The 20,003-nt window shown below is 36.1% G+C and overlaps 1 protein-coding gene across 20 annotated transcripts in view; it reads right to left on the reverse strand.

Moving 5' to 3' along the window:
* BMPR1B (bone morphogenetic protein receptor type 1B) overlaps positions 1-20,003 on the reverse strand; it is a 524,547-nt gene that overhangs the window by 60,283 nt on the left and 444,261 nt on the right. For 5 of the 20 annotated variants that reach the window (XM_044946207.2, XM_044946208.2, XM_044946209.2 and 2 more), the window contains 2 exons: positions 6,997-7,062; positions 4,991-5,213 (listed from right to left, as the gene is read on the reverse strand). The exons of 13 other annotated variants lie outside the window; for them this stretch is intronic. In XM_044946207.2, coding sequence (XP_044802142.1) covers positions 4,991-5,045 — 55 coding nt within the window. In that variant the 5' untranslated portion in view covers positions 5,046-5,213; positions 6,997-7,062. Of the gene's footprint in view, positions 1-4,990; positions 5,214-6,996; positions 7,063-20,003 lie in introns of those variants that run through there. 2 more of the 20 variants (XM_044946219.2, XM_044946214.2) reach the window with 2 other exon arrangements.

The following is a 20,003-nucleotide window of genomic DNA, read 5'->3' on the forward strand; positions in this document are numbered from 1 at the left end:
AGGTCAATATCCTTGATGAACATATCTAAAAATCCTCAACAAAATATTAGCAAGCCGAATCCAACAATGTATTAAAAAGATTATACACCATGATCAAATGAGATTTACTCCAGGGATGTAAGGATATTACAATATCTACAAGTCAACCAGTGCGATTCACCATATTAACAAAATGAAGGATGAAAATCATATCATATCAATAAATGAAGAAAAAGCATTTGACAAAATTTAACATCCATTTATGCTTTTAAAGAACTCCCAACAAGTACAGAAAGAACATACTTCAACACATATTTCCATATGAGATAGATTTACAGATTTTTCAGGCAAATTGCTCAAACTTCATGAAATAAAAATGATCATCATGCAACAGTGTGACTTTCGTTCAATTACAAAGGCTTGACAGGTCATATCCTACAGTGAAGTGAAGTGAAGTTGCTCAGTCGTGTCTGACTCTTTGCGACCCCATGGACTGTAGCCCACCAGGCTCCTCAGTCCATGGGATTTTTCAGGCATGAATACTGGAGTGGGTTGCTATTTCCTTCTCCAGGGGATTTTCCCAACCCAGGATCGAACCCATGTCTCCCGCATTGTAGGCAGACACTTTACTGTCTAAGCTACCAGGGAAGCCCTATCCTACAGTACATTTATTATATCTTAAAGTACACTTTAGCTAAACTTAGTTTTGATTTTTTTTTCTTGGTAACATTCTTGTCATTTCAAAAATACAATAAATCATTTTAAGTTTGTGATATATATATTGTTTTATACGTCACAGTGAAGAGAATATTAGAATCCACTATCACATTAAAACACATAAAGAACAATCTTTATGAATAGGGATAATTCAAGAAAATTAAATCTCAAATATGCAATGTACTAAAAAAGAGCTGTGACTCTTCAAATTTCATTTAAAGATGACATATAATTATCTGGTGCCACAGAATCTACTAGTAATCTATTTTGCTCTCATTTTCTTTTTTTTTTTTTTTTCTCTCTTTAGATCTCCAAATATCTCAAAAATTAACAAAATTTTGAGTGTCTTCTCTGTTCTACCTCATCTTCACCAGAGGGCAGGCCGGAGCAAGAAGAAAAACTGAAATTCATATCACACAAGTTTGTACTTCAAGTATCTTGGGTAAAAAGATTAGTGGAAGAAAATACGAAAGCACCAAACTGTCCAGTAGTGCTTTGACAATGATCCATTCTACCACTATCCACACTGCTGTGATAATAAATAATGTGAATCAATGCCCATTTCCTTTCTCAACCAAAACTGGTTTAAAGGGTATACTGGTTAAAAATACACAGGAATAAAATGTGAATCAGAGTTTGAAAATAATATTAATTTTCAAGCTTTAGTGATCCTGCATAGTAGGTTTAAATAGATAACTTATTTTTATCACCTAAGCCTTGAATCATTTAACTCAATTTAATAATTCAAATTACTATCTAACAAGTATATTCAATTCACAAGTCCTGACTTCAATTTTCATTGCCTAGCCCTCTTTTACACTAAGACATTTTCAAACAAGCTTTCTATGCTGTTTGCAACAGAACTTAAAAATATATATATAAACAACATAAAACTCAATCATTAATAAAAAGTTGGAATATGTGCCTAAACTCTTGAAAACAAAATATAAATACAACTTAGAAACAAAAATATCAAAGCAAAATCTCATGCATTATTAAAAAAGAGTAGACTTTCAATTATTAATAGTGATGTTAACTGCTCAGGAGTGTCCTTCTCCTTCAAGAGTCTCAGAAGTCATAGGAGAGAGGGACAATGGAGGTTTGGTGGTGGTGAGTCCAGGGGCTAGCATGCTATAGAAGGGCATGGAATGCCAAGTGAGAAACCGTGTCATGTGTGGTCCCCAAGCAGTGGACTCAGACTTGACCAGGATATAGGGTAAAACAGTTCAAACCTGGCTTAGCTATTGCCTTGCTCTGTGCCCTCAGCAAGTCACTTAACGTCCCTAACAGAGGCTGTGGAGAATGTCAGCACACACTGGCTTGCTATGAGAACTGGATGAGCTATTTCAAAGAAAGCACCTATCACAGCTCCCTGAACATACTGAGTGAATAATAGTAAACTGTCATTGTTATCTGTGCTGCTAAAGCTTCTGTTTTTTGCTTTTTTTTTTTTTTGCTTTTGTTCATATTTTTCTCTTTCCCTCATTCAACTGTTTTTGTCCCTTTTCTCTAAGGCTTCATTTCCTACATGTTTCTACTTCTCCTCCTTTTCTTCTTTCCCCATCCTTTTCCTCATCCTGATTTCTCTCTTTTTCTTTAATTCCCCTTTCTTTTATGTTATTTCCATTAACTGCCTTTTTAGGTTCATCACTGCGCACAAAAAGTCTATAAAAATATTGAGCTTTTTGGTTTAAGAAACACGGATAGTTTGTTCGTGGCTAATACATTGTTACTCATTTTCTTTTTGCCCTGTGGTAAAAATGAATCATTAAATTCATTCCATCTACATAATACAATGGCCAAGAGCACTGGAAGTACCTTCAGCAACAGAGCAATCTTGCTGGTGAGACAAATCGACTGCATGTGGAACATAGTGAGACAAATCAACTACATATGGAAAACCAAAAACAGAGTATGCAAACAATAAAATGGATGTCATAGTGCCACAAAAATTGTCAAATATAACTAAGTCTCAGGTAGGAGACACAGGAGGGAAGATGACCAGGAGTGGCAGTAATCAACCAATAACTTTTATGGAAAACATAAGCACCAAAACCAGGGATTCTGACAGTTGTTTCATTTCAGTGGTTCACTGTTGACACTATTGAATAGGGTAAGAAAAACACATTAGTTTTACAATGTTAGAGACATGCTGGACCACTATAGAAACCAGGGCCGTAATAATAAAATATTTTGTTATAAATGTTTCCATTTGCTGGCAATTGTTTCTCTCTTCACTATACTTAACACATCCATATCACCACATCACTCAGCTTCTGTAAGACAATCATGTTTTCAACATTTTATATCATGCAAGCTCTGCCCAGAGACCCTACAACATCTGGGTAAAAAGTAAAAACGTCAATAATTCAAGTGTTTTATATTCTGAGATGCTATGAGTTGAGCAAATCATTAAAAAATGAAATACTACATAAATGGGACCATACAACATGTACATTTGTTTTCCAGGTAACTAATATAGAGTTATGAGCCCAAGTAAGCATCAGAATTGATTATAATAGGAATTATAGTTCTTTGGACATGACATTTATATTCCTTAAGGGTAAAACAGTAGCTACCTTTCCCTCAGGTTTTAATGCTTTTGAGTTTTGAGAAGCTCAACCAAAATGTTCACAGATATTAAAAACCTTTGAAAACACTCTAAAACACAACATGATTACAAGTATCTTAGTAAAAATGTCAATATAAGAAATAATAAACTTACAAGCAAGTAACCACCATGTTTAAAGATAGTTTAACATCATACTGAATCTACATTCATAAAAAAGCAAAATCACAGCTAATAGGATCATTTTAAAGGTCAAAAATATCTCTGTATTTTAAAATACTTAGTATGTCTGTTTAAATCCACATTTTTGGAAAAGAAACTGAACCATAGCCTCTTTGACAATAATGTACACCAGGACATGGCAGACTGCCAAGCCAGGAGCTTTGGTTTTATTCGGTCATGTTTCTATCAATGCTCTGTTTCACAGAGTTCTGAAGCTAATCAAAGTGGATATTTTACTTGCCATCACACCAAAACTTACTCCACAGCTTTGCAAAGCACTCCCAAGACAGCTTGATGTGTAAAACTACTTTGAACAGACATCTATGTAAAGAAGAGACGTGACAATGCAGCCAGATAGATCAGAAACCAAATCACCAGGTTCATGCTATTCTTTTTCCCCAAAGAAAAAACCTGGAAAGCATTTAGGATCTCTCTCTGTTTCTAATCCTTTCTGTATCCTCTAATTGGATAATGGTTAAAGGATACTTTAGTGAGGAGTTTACTGACCTTAAAATATGCAAGTATCTTGCTGTTTCAAATGTTTAAATGTTTAAGGAATAAAATAGAATATGTATATTTTAAAACTTGACTTACAATACACTAATATTAACTACTATCATCACCAGCGAGTTTAAAGGTCTATGATGAAACAACATGGAATAATGATAACCTGCAGCAAAATGAATTAAAACAAAATCTGAATATCAGAAAGCTATTACATGGAGTTTAAACAGAAAAACTAAAGAAACAACCATACAAAACCTGCAGTGCTGTTTACATGGCTCTGTTTAAAATTATGTGTTATGATTCATAGAAAAGTTTTCTAAGATAGCAAAAATGACGTGAAGTACTAAAGTATACTTGCCTTAGTTTCTCTGATTGTATACTTTACTGTAAAACAATTTATAACCTTCCTGATTAAATGATTTAGAAACTAAATCTTCAAAACACTGATTCCTTCTAATATTTAAATCATTAATGCATACTTTAAAATATTTTTATATTGTAAATATCATACTTGCGAGAAAGTAACTTAGACTTCCATAATCTATGAATTGAGACTTACATGTCACAGATAGCAAAAGAATTTACTATGTCAAAAACTACAAATTATACCACAAAGACTTTACACAGCCATAACACTTGATTTTAATCATGACCATACTGGAAAATGTGTAAGGGCAAACACAGGCCCCCACTTCAACACACAGACCACACAGAAGTTAAAATAATGTATGCACAATATTTAGCAGTTTAAAAATAACTTCAATCACACACTGCAGGGACAGCTAAGCTAAACTATCTGCTTGTCATGCACAGTAATTTTCATGCACAAAGTTTTTGAACCCCCTAAACTGTCCTGTTCTCCACCCTCTATGCCAAGAAGGACTAAGTTCCATCATCCCTTTTGTGTGAGCCAGAAGCATCTTAACTGGTCTGGCTTACATTTCTGGAGGGGGATAAACAGCCTCTGTAAGATAAAAAGCATCTCCCACTACTCACTTGCGATTTCTGTATGCTTGCTAAGATCGTTGCCAGGTTCCCTGGGATGAGACATGAGGAGGATGCACAGAACTGCTAGGGGTGTCCACTAAAGAGCCCAGCACCGTAGGCAGCGCTAATCCTGCACCTGTGATGTGTTATTCAGCAGTTAAGAAATGCAGTCCAGACGGTGGTTGCCTAACACAGCTCAGCTGTTTTTCTCAGTACTCCCTTTGATTATGAGCTGGCAAGAGAGATTATTCTGGTCAGGCACTGAGCTATGTTCAAGATACATGGCATATGACAGTGGAAAGGTGAAAGAGAAAAGAAACCTTCGAATCAAAAAAATAAATAAAAAGAAAAGAAAAAATCATTGACCACAGTGTATTATGTAACATTTCCAGATGGTTCAAAGCTGCCTCTGATTATACGCAAGGCAGAAAAACATACAACATTCAAGTATCTAGAAATCTATTTTTGACATTATCCTTTTGACATTTAGAATGGTACATCAACATGCAACTCTTGGGTTTATTTTAAACTAAGCATAACTTCACAAATTGATCAGCTACACAAACATTTAAAAATCTTTCTTTAAAGACGTTTAACTATTCTAGATGTCTAACTCCTTTTGCTGGCAAAACTGAAACCAAATGATTACTATTAATTTTATCTTTTTATTAAGTCCACCATATCACTGGACTTGACTCAGAATTTTTTATATAAAATTTATATTTGAAACACAAACATCTTATTCATCATGGGTGGCTTAAGACAGCAGAAAATATTTATTTTATCCAGCATTAAATTGCTGGCAAGTCCAAATTGATTTAAGAAATATTTATCATACACAAAGTTATCTACAAAGCACTCTGATTTCATAGAGGTGAAGACGAAATGGCCACTAACTCATAAACCTTAAAATCTAATCCAGAAGAGTGAATAAAAGTTATTTTTTCTGTTATTGTTGTTGTTTTGTCATAAAAGGGCTGCTGATCATTCACTCATACCAAAATTTTCACTATTTTTCCATTTACACTCTATTATATAAACACAAAACCATCTGTCCCCTAGGCCAGTGTCCATGCCATTTTAAATAATCTAAAAACTTACCCAAAAACCAGACACCCTTTCCTAGTAGCAGATGGTTAAACATTCATTTATATATACAAAAAGAGTTGAAATGAAGAAAATATATCAACTTAAAATCTTACATATAAAGTATATACTAAAATGTTTAAAATTTTTTTTATTTTCATTAATTAGACATTAATTACCTACTAAGAAAAACAGTATATACAAATACTAGAAAAATTGCATATGATATATATTAGGAGTAATAGGGTCAAAGGAAATTCCTATGGTCATAAAAGCATTCTCTCTCATTAGAATCTGACAAGTCTTAGAGCTTTCCTTTATATTTGGACAGCAGTGTTAAAGATAATACTGCATTTAAAGTTCCAGATAACACTGTGAGGCTAACTGGAGAAGGACCAAGGTTTGTGGAAGTATGCCACAAAACGTTGTATTAATATTTTCCTAACTATTCCCATACTCTGGTCTGTGCATCTGAACTAAACAAGAAAACTGAATTGGGCTCTGGGTATTTATATGACTAGAAAAAATATATATAGACTACTGATGTTTAAGTATAAAAAAAAGTTTTTTTCTGAAATTATACTTAATTGACCATAAAATAGTATTGAGATTCTGAACCACCATCAGCTTTGTTTGATTTTTTTGGAATAAGATTGTCAAAGGCAAAAGTCTTATTGATGTTTGAGCAGAAACACCAAGGAAAGATCTGAATTGAGACTCTGTTATTGTAATGATTTTGTTATCTTAAATCTGGGTATGACATACATTGGAACATTCTGGCCTGATGTTTCTCAAGTTTTCCCTCTTTCAATAAACAAATGGCTTCAGTTTTCAAAACATTCTTCAAAAGCAATCTTACTTTTTAAATTTTGTAATTGTATAAAGCCTAGCAAACTAAGCGGCCCAGGTTTTGAAAAGTCTGATCTTACCTTCAAATTTTCCTTCTTCGTAGTTCTTCAGCCAACTTGTAACTCCTCAATGATGCCAAAAATTACCTGCCCATACATCATATTCTAAAGTAAAAATGTTTTCTTTCTCCTTTTTAAAATAATTATCAATATGGTATCTCAAGATAACCAAACCATCCAAAAAACCCCTGAATCTAAGATGCTACAAGTAACTCGCTCTCACAAAATATGGTTATTCTCAGCCACACAACAAAAGGCAGACATATCTCTGTGTATAACGTTTTTCTTTTCACCCTGAAATATTTTGATAAATTGGTATATGATTTTAAATTTCAGTATCAGAGTAATAAAAAATATATACTTAACTCATGTTCTATTTAAATGACCAAAGTACTCCCAACAATTAGTAATAACATTAATATAGGAGAAAAGGACAGTAGCTATTTTAAATGACCACTTCAGTTAGAAAGTTTCCCACTTTGACAAAGAATATTTAAGATCAAGCAAAATATTTTACCAAAATTACAGAATTTGTTATTCAGTTATTAAGAAGTCTTTTTCTAAGTTCACCTACAGAAGGTTCTATTCTCTACCTAAAAACTCAGATATTCAGTATGGGACGCAAGAACTCTCATTTTTTAATGAATCAGAGATTGGCAAAACTTTGTCAGCTTTAACTGTAACAGCCTGCGGATCAAGCCTGCTGATCCTCAGTAGGAGTGAAGTCTCATTGACTTTTGTTTTGTATTTTCCTTAAAGAAAGAGCATGAGGTTCTTTCAGAATGAATAGACCTCACTTGTGATAAATGATGATTATTTATTTTCAACAATGAAGGTTACTTATTTTCTTCTCATCTTTCTTTGCAGACAAAAAACTATTTGCTTTCATCACTGAAACCATAGTAACTATTTGGTGGTAACATGAAAATTTCCTAGTGGCTCTCCGTCTCTACCATCATATCAAACAGCCTGGCCAGGAAAGGATCAAAATTGTGCTAATTATTAATTAGAGAGATAATCTGGAATAAAACAAATCCCTCTAGTAGCTACATCCCCCCAATTTTTCATCCCAGTCCTTAGAATACAGGACTTTGTGATTGCTTTTGTGCAGTTGAAATCATGGTAAAGGAAATATTTCTCTTCCCATTTCATACCAATAAGGGGGGAAAAAAAGCTGTTCAATAGGCTCCATCCCAAATAGGGCCCCCCCTACCCCCAAGTGTTCAGGGCTTTCTCCTCTGTAGAGTTCAGTGTCTCCTCACCAGCAAGAAAGTATAAGCAGAGAGATCATTAGTTATGACATGTAGACGCTAGCAGATAATGTTGACTCACTTCAGGAACTACTAAACTATAAACAGTGTGCTGAAAGCCATTTATCTGCATTTTAGGATAAACAGCAGAAGCTATTCAATTAAATAGATTGCAAAGAATAAGCTGCTGATGCCAAACCAAGTGAAGCTTAATTGTGAAAAGAAAAATCTGCAGATTTAATAAAAATCAATCTAGGATACCAGAACATACAAAAATCATTAAGCACTTTATTTTATAATATATAAAACATAGAGCATATATTTTCAAAGACCAACTGATTCAGTTACCAAAGTTATTGCAGAGTAATTCGAGTTCAAAGAAAATTTATTGATAACTTGATATTTTCTTTTAAGTGACAGCATTTATGATAATACTGAGGTTGAGCAAATATATGTTATCAAGGAAAGCTTTACCTGTCACTATGTAAAAGTTAAAGTTGAACTGGGTCAGTTTTCTTATCAGCACTATTCCTATTCACAAACAATTTGTTTTGATAGAAAATTCCTAAATGACTCCTTCCAAGAAAAAGAAATACAACTGAGTGCAACTGCTCATTTATCTACATTTATAATATTATGTAAATGTGTATGTATATACATGTTTCCATCTCTAGCATGTTAAAATGCTGCAAGAAAATATTAATCTATCATGGAACTCAGAGGTTTCATTCCATACTTGATTAGAAGGCTATGAGATAAACATGGTGCTTTCTGCAAGTACCATATACAAGTAAAACACACTACATTTAGAACTTATTCTTCCCACTTGTCAGAAAACAAATCAAAATCTGCTCTTTTTCACACTTCCAGATGTCAGAAGTTTTTCAAAACAATTTTGAGGTCAGAAAAGAGAACACACAGGTGTGTGTTATGTCAACTACTGAAAGCAACTGAAGGTTCGCCTGGAATCTGATCACGCCACTGACACATTCTTGTGGGCATTACCAACGCTCCCTGAAAGAACATTACGCTAATGCTGACTAATTTAAACAACGTCCCAAATCTCATTAGACCTATTCCTTAGCAGTATTGTTCAAAAGCATCTCTGCTAGTAATACCACATTTATTGCCACCTCTTAGCAAACCTTTAATGTTTTCTTCAATATCACCTCTTCTGTTCTACTTCACTGACAATTCAGCAGGCTGAACAACAATAAAATATTTGATATCAATAAACATTAAGTTTTTGTCACATCATGAAAACTACGACAACCCACAAAAAACCAAACGTTAGGATATCAGTAACAAATGCTTAAGAAAAACTGGTTCACATTAATAGCCACCTGGTCTTGAGGAAACCAAGCCTGAGATAGAAAGATGGAAACAGTATTTCAATTCTGAAACTACCAGAGCCTGTGTTTAAAACAAAACAAAACAAAAAAACTGTAGTTAACCATTCAAAACCTATATTAAACTCAAACAGTAACGTAAGTGTGACATGTTCTTAATCTTTTTTAGTGACTAGAAGGAAATTCTTACTATTAAATGAATCAAGATCAGAAAAATTCTGCCTACTATTAAAGACTTAATAGTCATAGATTTCTGAGGTTATTAATAATTGAAGGTAAACATATCAATTTAGAATTTAAAAAATCATATCAACCATAAACATTCATTCCAAATATTTACTATTTTATATAGCCTTTCCTTTTCTCTCGCACACATATACACACATACATCCTACAAGTGTGTTCACAATGAAGACACACAAGTAGCAAATTATTACCGTAAAACTATCTTCTTGCCAGGTATCCCTAGTATTTTCCAAACCTCAAACAAGGTCTCACTACTCAACACCCTCCCCCAGGCAATAATCAAAAAACATAAACTTTAGGGCATTTTTCCTTTCCTCAGTCCATCACCCAGGGTCTGAGTCAGGCCAAGAGCTGATGCTCAGAGCAGGATGCACGGGGCACTCTCCACTTCTGCAGCATAACCTGTAGGGGCTGATGAATGTGCTTTTAAATCGACACAAGCCAAGTTTCTCAGCTTTACTTTTCTGCTTGCTAGCAGCAAACCCTGAGGTCTTCACCACTAATATTCTACAATGCACGGGGAAAACAAAGGCAGGGGCCCTCCACTCGAGTGTTTGTGCAGAATAGTCCTGTCTAAAAAAAAAAACGTGAGACTCTTTCCTACCTTCCATCCTCATTTATCTCCCAACCCACAATGGCTTCTCAAAAACTCCACTGTTCTTGAAGATCCAGATGTCTCCTTTCTTCCCTCCCATTCCCACTGAGAAGACAGGAAACACCAGGTGTGAAATGTCTCTGTTTGCCCCCTCCACTCAACACACACATCCTAAGTGGGAGCTTTCATCCCTACTTGTCCTCTCAGGGGAGCCACCCTGCCATTTGTCTGCTGGGTCCCGGCTCTTCTCACACACCCAGATGCACAGCCGAAACCAGTTTCTCACAGAGGATGGTTGGCCTGCATCCGTTCCTTCCTGGGTTATGAACAAAGAACAGTTTTCCCAGGCTAGATCAGCCCAGCTGGAAAAGGATTTTAGGACAAAGAGAAAATGAGTATATTGGGAAGAAAGTGCAAAGGAGCCCTGAAAGGAAAACCTGAGATGCTGATGCTTGTGCCATTATATCAAAATGTAGTAACTTATATACAAAACATGTAACCAAGCACCAACTCATCTTACAATAGGCCAAGTCACACGTATAACAGGATAACTAGATTCCAAACAGGTGAAGGAATTGTGTAGCCCGAGTTTTGCTATCAACTTGGAAATCTCCAGAATGTCCAGAAAGTTTTGTTTGGAAAACCAGCACAGTGATGGTTGACCAAATAAGGCATAGACAGTAAACACAGGTTCTCGGGATGTGTTTGTGGAAGGAATACCAATGAATGAGTTAGAGCACAAGAAAAGACTCAGCCAAACATACCTGTCTAGATTAGAAACTCAGTGTGAAGGAAATGACCCTGAGCCCACACTATAACACATCAGTGCCACACGATGACTGCTTTTCCCATGACCGCATTCCCTGGATGGGTAACAAAGAGAGTGGCGGGGGTGTTTCTAAAGAAAAGAATCTGCACAGAAAGCAGCAGTTGCTCTGGTTGCTCTGGTGACCCAAATATTCCAAAATACTACACGTTCTATCACTAACTACTTCCAGTTCTCCCCTAACTCAATAAACAATTTGGAAAAAGGGCATCTCACCTCCCACTGCCTAACATCATAACTAGTCATGGACAGGAGGAATCAAAATCAACCCAAGCCCATCTGGCAACAAGTACAGAAAATCATTCATAACAAGTACACGTACTTTATGTAATAAATATGGCGGTATATATGGATGCCCCTGACTTCACCTATGTACTTTCAGGCAGATTTTTTAAGGCTGACGTCTATTTTTACATATTTAGGGAATATTACATGCATACTAAATTATGTACGCTTGTGGGCTTGCATTAATGAGTTTACTGAAAAAGGAATTTGAATAAATGTGAAAGGAGATTGCATTATATTAGAGAAAGGGGAAAGGGGACAGGACAAACAGCCCAAACTGAACGGCAGTAGGGAATTTCTAAAATTAAACTAACACATACAATAGCCTGGAAATAACTTTCACTTTCCTTGAGCTGATTATTTATACAAGCTATGTTTAAATAAAGGCTGGATTTTACTCTGATAGAGTATATTAAGTTCATGTTTTCAATTCTACGAAGTAATAGTAGAAAGGGAGCAAATTATGATGAAACAAAGAAAGAATAACCATGAAAAAGTGGCATCACCAAGCCTTAATGCCAGTGTCCATAAGGTATCAAGGGGTTGTGGGTGAGGAGGAGGAGAAGCATTAGCATGTGCAGTAGAGAACTATGCCTTCCTCTCTAGAAATTACCAAATGAATGTTAGCCAGGAGTCTTATCAGCCTGTTCTGCAGAGATGGGTTGTCTGGCGCTGACTGGCATATACATTCTCCTGTTCCAAACACAGCCAGTTCCTTCTTTTTTATTACAGTGTCAAGTCTCCCCAAACATCCCCTTCTTAAATTACTTCAGCTAAATTTCCAACAAACACTGAGTTCTCAAGGTTTAAAAAAATCAAAATAATGAACAAAATAAAAACAGATCAGCCAGTAGACACAGAAGGTTACGGTTATTTACCATATCCTTTCTGTCTTCTTTCTTTCGTGTGCTTTTGTTTTCCTCGGCATCTGTGTGGGATGGTAAGAATAGTTCTTGCCAAAGATAATTGAGTTCTTTTAGTCCAGCCAAGCAAAGAATGGGAGGTAAGAAAGGATGATAAAAATTATGTTAAAAATACTTTCAGGTTCAAAGCAATTCAGGAGTCACAATGATATATTTGTGTGCCCTGAATGTCCTTATCAGTAAAAGGAGATGGTAGGAAAGTGTGTTCTCTAACCTCCCTCCTACTTCAGACATAGTATGGTTCCACATAACTTTCACATTGCTGATACACATTCTTTTTTGCATCGATAGCCTAAAAAGAGGGTACTGAATACCATATTAATAAAATATAAGAATTCCAGTACTCCCTTGTATTAGCTGTGTGACCTTAGGTCAGTTCTTAATTTTTTAAAAATCTCAAACACTTCATAGTTACAGGACTTCCACTTCAAGGAGTCTCAAGGGGATTAAGTATTTAATTTAAAAAAGCATTTATCTATCCCCAATTATGTGTTGATAAATCTCATATAATATAATCCTCAAAATGCTCATTTTATAAATGAAGGGACTAGGGCTTGGAGAGGTTATTTTTCTGAAAACAAACAAGTGAGCAGCAGACAAAGGTGGGAGGTAAACTCTTGGCTCTGTGACTCTGAAAAGCAATGACTCCTCTAGCCAGCAGTTCACAAATGTTTTGCTCTCAAGATTCTTTTCCCTAATTAAAAATTATTAAGAGCATCATATTTTTATGGTAAATAAAATTTTATCCATAATTTTATTATGGATAATAGCTATCATTTACTCAATTAGGAATTAAAACCGAACAGGTTTTAAATATGTATGTGTGCATGCTAAGTCGCTTTCAGTCATGTCCAACTCTGTGCAACCCTATGGACTATAACCTGCCAGGCTCCTCTGTCCATGGGATTCTCCAGGCAAGAATGCCAGAGTGGGTTGCCATGCCCTTCTCCAGGGAATCTTCCCAACCCAGGGATCGAACCTGTGTCTTTTATGTCTCCTGCATCACCAGGTGAGTTCTTTATCACTAGTGCCACCTGGGAACCCAGTTATTTTAACATGCTTTCAGAAAAACGAAAAATGTAGTACTGTTTTACATTTTTGCAAGTCTCTTTAATGTCAAACTTAAGAAACTGGGTATCTGCTTCTGAATTATATATTTTGCAATATATTGTGTCTGACATATACGAAGAATGTATGGCCACAGATATGTAGTTGAAAAAAGAACTATATTTTAGTAGACTTTTTTCTTAATAGTGATTATTTTGGAGTACTACACAAACACTGGACAAGTAGACATCTCTTCAAAGTTAGATTCAAGTCAAGTGTGAAACCCTATCAATGAAATTCTCATAATCTGATAAAATCTACTGTCTGTCATACACTTTGAATAGATTTGTATACATGCATGAAGAGGAAACAATGGGCACTAGTTGTCCAGTTGGTTCCCTCAGTTATGCAGATCAATCCTGTGCATGCAAGCTTCCAGATCCTGAATTTTGTCTGAAAGCTTGAATCTGATCATTAGCAATAAATACTGGCAGTTGTCTTCCCTGAAGTGAGAGGCTCACTCTGTTCATTTTTTGAGAATATACCTGCAAATACCCATGCCTGAAGAACAACAGTTTGTCTGTCAGTCATTCTTTATAGTAAAAATTGCCTTTCATGAAATAAGTCATTGAGTAACCATCAATCTTCAGGATGCTGAAGAATTTCTTTATGTATTCTCCACATTTTGTCACACAGAATATTAAAAAGAAATAGACTCAGAGGCTGGAATTTAATAAACATCAGAATTTTAACAGCTTCATTCAGGATATTATCTAACCAAGGTATTATTAAATAACAATAAAGCTTTTTGCTTGGTGTTGGGTGGTGGGTGTTTGGTTAGCTGGTTTGGTGTTTGGTCAGTTGGTGTGACTGATGGTTTGTTTTTACTCTGAATACATGGCAGTGAGGAACGTAAGTACAGTTTGATGCCCCATCTGCATTTGCGCTAAGGTTCTATCTACAGCTCTAACCACTATTTCTCTTTTGTATCATCAGTGAAAATGTTAATAATAAATCAATTTATTACTATCCTTATGAATCATTTTTTGAGAACTGCCACACTAGATGACAAACTACTGGTCACTAGATATATAAAATCTATGTATATATTAAGATAAGCTAAGAAATTTTAACTATAGTGGAAGAGAAGGGAATGAGCATGAAAGATAATTTCAAGAAGGAAAAGTGAGTAATATATATATATATATATTATTGAACCTTTTTGAGATCTAAGGAGAGATTTTCAGTTGGAAACACTAGATAGCTCACAAAAATATTATATGTGCCAGATATGAAAGCAATTATTAATATAAATTTAGAGATCAATTAAAACATAAATGACACAGAGCACTGAAAATTAAGCTGTCACCACTTAGGTGCTACCAGTTATGAAATACTGATAAACACCTGAGAAAAGCAAGAGGTGATTCATTAATATGAAAGTAAAATAAACAGGTACACAAAGTTCACATTCTCAGAAAAGTAATTAAGAAGAGAAGAAGAATTTGTTAAATGTGGCACTAATTAGTGCTGGTTGATATTTGCTTGCTTTGCTTTTTGGTTGTAAGCTATCCTAGTCGGGATTTCCTGTTTCTTCTGCATGGTTCTGTGGTTTTTCATATTGAATACTCAGAGGTGGACCACGATGAGACAAGCTTTTCTCTAACTTTAACTATGTGCATGTCTTCATCTGAACATACTTCAAGTCTCTTGATCTCCAAAGAGCCATTTTTCCTTCATGCTGCAGGAAAACAGTCAATTCTGAATTAAGAAAAGTTAGATTTTTTTAATTAATTTTTTTTTATTGAAGGATAATTGCTTTACAGAATTTTGTTGTTTTCTGTCAAACCATAACATGAATCTGCCATAGGTATATGTATATCCCCTTCATTTTGAACTTCCTTCCCATCTCCCTCCCCATCCTACCCCTCCAGGTTGATATAGAGCCCTGTTTTGAGTTTCCTGAGGCACACAGCAAATTCCCATTGGCTATCTATTTTACATATGGTAATGTAAGTTTCCATGTTACTCTTTCTATACATCTCACCCTCTCCTCCCCTATCCCCATGTCCATAAGTCTGTTTCTCTATGTCTGTTTCTCCACTGCTGTCCTGCAAATAAATTCTTTAGTACCATTTTCTAGATTCCATATATATGCGTTAGAATACAATATTTATCTTTCTCTTTCTGACTCACTTCACTCTGTATAATAGGTTCTAGGTTCATCCACCTCATTAGAACTGACTCAAATGAGTTCCTGTTTATGACTAATATTCCATTGTGTATATGTACCACAACTTCTTTATCCATTCATCTGTCGATGGAAATCTAGGTTGCTTCCATGTTCTAGGTACTGTAAGAAAGAAAGAAAAGAAAGTGAAGTCGCTCAGTCATGTCTGACTCTTTGCGACCGCATGGACTATAGCCCACCAGGCTCCTCCATCCATGGAATTTTCTAGGCAAGAATACTGGAGTGGGTTGCCATTTCCTTCTCCAGGGGATCTTCCCGACCCAGGAATTGAACCCAGGTCTCCCACATTGCGGGCACATGCTTTACCATCTGAGCCACCAAGGAATGCCAAGCTATTGTAGACAGTGCTGCAATGAACAATGGGATACATGTGTCTTTTTCCATTTTGGTTTCCTCAGGGTATATGCCTAGGAGTGGGATTGCTGGGTCCTATAGTGGTTTTATTCCTAGTTTTTTTTTTTTTAAGGAAACTCCATACTGTTTTCCACAGTGGCTGTATCAATTTACCTTCCCACCAACAGTGCAAGAGTGTTCCCTTTTCTCCACACCCTCTCCAGTATTTATTGTTTGTAGGAGAAGTTAGATTTTATATCACTGAAGGGTCTTAAACAAGGGATACACTTAGCAGATCTTCTTTCCCACCTAAAAATATTGTATGGAGAAACAGTATTTCTTATATAAAGTCTTAAATGTGCTATTACTAACACTCAAATGAAATATGTATTTTGCATATAAACTTTAACAGAGTAAGAGTTGTATCTCTTTGGTTTAACTAGAATAGTGCCTGGCACTGGCAGGAATGTGTAAATTTTTTTTTAATTTTATTTTATTTTTAAACTTTACATAATTGTATTAGTTTTGCCAAATATCAAAATGAATCCACCACAGGTATACACGTGTTCCCCATCCTGAACCCTTCTCCCTCCTCCCGCCCCATACCATCCCTCTGGGTCGTCCCAGTGCACCAGCCCCAAGCATCCAGTATCGTGCATCGAATCTGGACTGGCAACTCGTTTCATACATGATATTTTACATGTTTCAATGCCATTCTCCCAAATCTTCCCGCCCTCTCCCTCTCCAACAGAGTCCATAAGACTGTTCTATACATCAGGAATGTGTAAACTGTTCCTCTCTTACGTGGAACAACTTCCCTATTATGAAGGTTTCGAGGACTATCTAATGTGAGGGAAGCTACAATGTTATCTCATATTATACCTATGATTATGTTATTTCAGAGAGGGGAGTGTGTGTATGTTCTATTGTGATTGCTGTTTGATAAAATTTCTACTTTTAAAAATTGAAAACATAATGTGAAAATGCAGCTACATTTTTCTGATACTTCCTCTGTCTCCTCTACATATACTTTTCAAGCTCAAGAAAGACTTTGACCCCACTTTGACAGAGCAAATTCAAGTCAATTACTTTTTAGGTTACTAAGGACTGAAGCATGGGAACAGGAGTGTGAAAGGAAGGTTCTGAACACTGTCTATGATGCCAGTGTAACCTGGACAGCACTCAGAGAACAGGACACATGGGCTAGAGATCATGCCCAGCTTGGCTAATTAGCTGTACACCTTGCGAAAAACTCAGTCATTTCTCTGGACCTCCATTTCTCCATCTTGAAAACAGGAGTAATCACGTCTACTTCTCTTGTAGTTATTGCTAAGATTGAATGAAGTTCTATAAAGCACTTAGTGTAGGCCCTGTGACCGAGACAGAGTAAATTCCCAACAAATGTAGGTTGCCTTGATTTTCCAGAAATCTATGGATTAAAACTTGATGGTAACGACTGCGAAGTCTGTAACACAGAAAAGGATACATCTTTCACCTCAGCTATGTAAGTTATAAAGTGACTACCAGAATCCAGAACCAATTTAAAGACAGAGCAATTAAATGGATAAAAGACACAAATGTAAGATCACATAATATAAAACTCCTAGAGAAAAACTTAGGCAAACACTTTTTGACATAAATCACAGCAATAACTTTTTGATCCATTTCCTAAAGGAAATTGAATAAAAAATATACAAATGGGCTCTAATTAAATTTAAAAGCTTCTGCACAGCAAAAGAAACCACTGACAAAACAAAAATGCAACTTACTAAATGAGAGAAGATTTGCACAAATGATATGACTGATAAAGGATTAATATCCAACATATATAAACAACTCACACACCTGAACATCAAAAAAACAAACAACCCAATTAAAAAATGGGCAGAAGAATTGAATAGACATTTTTCCAAAGAGGAAATGCAGATGGCCAACAGGTACATGAAAAGATGCTCAGCAGAGAAATGCGAATCAAAACCACAGTGAGGAATCACCTCACACCTGTCAGAATGTCTAGCATCAAAAAGAACATAAATAACAAATGCTGGCTAAGATATGAAGAAAAGAAAACCCTTGTACACTGTTGGTAGCAAAGTAAATTGATGCAGTCACTGTGGAAAACAGTTTGGAGGTGTCTCAAAAAACTAAAAATAGAATTACCACATGACCCAGCAATTCCACTCTTGGGTATATATCCAAGAAAACAAAAAGACTAATCTGAAAAGATACACTCGTTCCAATGTTCACAGTAGCATTGTTTACAACAGCCAAGATATGGAAGCAACCTAAGTGTCCATCAATAAACAAATGGACAAAGAAGATGTGGTACATATACAATGAACACTACTCAGCCATGCTGCTGCTGCTGCTGAGCCGCTTCAGTCATGTCCGACTCCGTGCGACCCCACAGACAGCAGCCAACCAGGCTCCCCGTCCCTGGGATTCTCCAGGCAAGAACACTGGAGTGGGTTGCCATTTCCTTCTCCAATGCATGAAAGTGAAAAGTGAAAGTGAAGTCGCTCAGTCATATCCGACTCTTAGCGACCCCATGCACTGCAGCCCACCAGGCTCCTCCGCCCATGGGATTTTCTAGGCAAAAGTACTGGAGTGGGGTGCCATTGCCTTCTCCAACTCAGCCATAAAAAAGACCAAATTTTAACATTTGGAGCAAAAGGGATGGACTTGGCTGGCATTATGCTAAGTGAAATAAGTCAGACAGAGAAAGACAAATACTATATATCATTTATAGGTGGAATCTAAAAAATACAACAAATTAGTGAATATAACAGAAAAGCAGCAGACACAGATTTAGAGAAAAACCTAATGGTTACTAGTGCGGAGGGGCAGGAGAGACCATATAGATGTGCGGGAGCAGGAGGTACAAATTATTGGGTGTAAGATAGGCTCAAGGATGTACAACACAATGAATATAGCCAATATTCTGTGAAAGTGAAAATGAAGTTGCTCAGTCGTGTCCGACTCTTCGCGACCCCATGGACTGTAGCCTACCAGGCTTCTCAGTCCATAGGATTTTCCAGGCAAGAGTGCTAGAGTGGGTTGCCATTGCCTTCTCCAGGGGATCTTCCCGACCCAGGGATCAAACCCAAGTCTCCTGCATTGTAGGCAGAGGCTTTACCCTCTGAGCCACCAGGAAAGCCCTATATTCTGTAATAACTGTAAATTAAAAGTAACTTTTAAAAGCTGTATAAAAAACAAAGTGACTGAAGGAAAAAAATACGTACACACAACTGTTCTCCAGAATTTACTGTTGGTACTATCTGCAGGTACTAATTCATATTTCTAATTTTCAAACAAATTTAACCACTTTATAATTTTTGTTAATTAGTTTCACTATTTGGAAGAAATCACATGGAAGTTCCATTAGCATGGCTCCTGCTAGCAGTGGTAAATAAATGTAGCACTGTTCAAAGAAAAAACTATAGAACATTATGCAACTCAGGAAGTGTACCAACAATACTTACTCATATTAAGGTTTGTTTACTGTGTCATATCAACTTTGCCTTCACAGCACTTTACATGATAGTGCATTGGTAAAGCAACTGCCTGCCAATGCAGAAGACGCAGGTTAGATCCCTGGGTCAGGAAGACCCTCTGGAGAAGGATATGGCAACCTGCTCCAATAGTCTTGCCTGGAAAATTCCACAGACAGAGGAGCCTGGCAGGCTACATTCAATGGGGTCGCAAAGAGTCAGTCACGACTGAGCACACATCTTAAGAATAGCATACCTTGTATGTCATATTCAATTCAAGTTGCTATCAAGTGTTAGCATTAGCTAGGACTTCTTAACAATATTCTGTATCTTCAGAACTTACACTTTGCAAGATAGTTACATGAACAAACATATGTGTGTTAAACAGATCCAGAAATTATACACATAAGCATTCTGTAACATCCAGTGTTT

Source organism: Bubalus bubalis, chromosome 7 (genome assembly GCF_019923935.1).
Source record: "Bubalus bubalis isolate 160015118507 breed Murrah chromosome 7, NDDB_SH_1, whole genome shotgun sequence".
NCBI classification, from domain to species: Eukaryota; Metazoa; Chordata; class Mammalia; order Artiodactyla; family Bovidae; genus Bubalus; species Bubalus bubalis.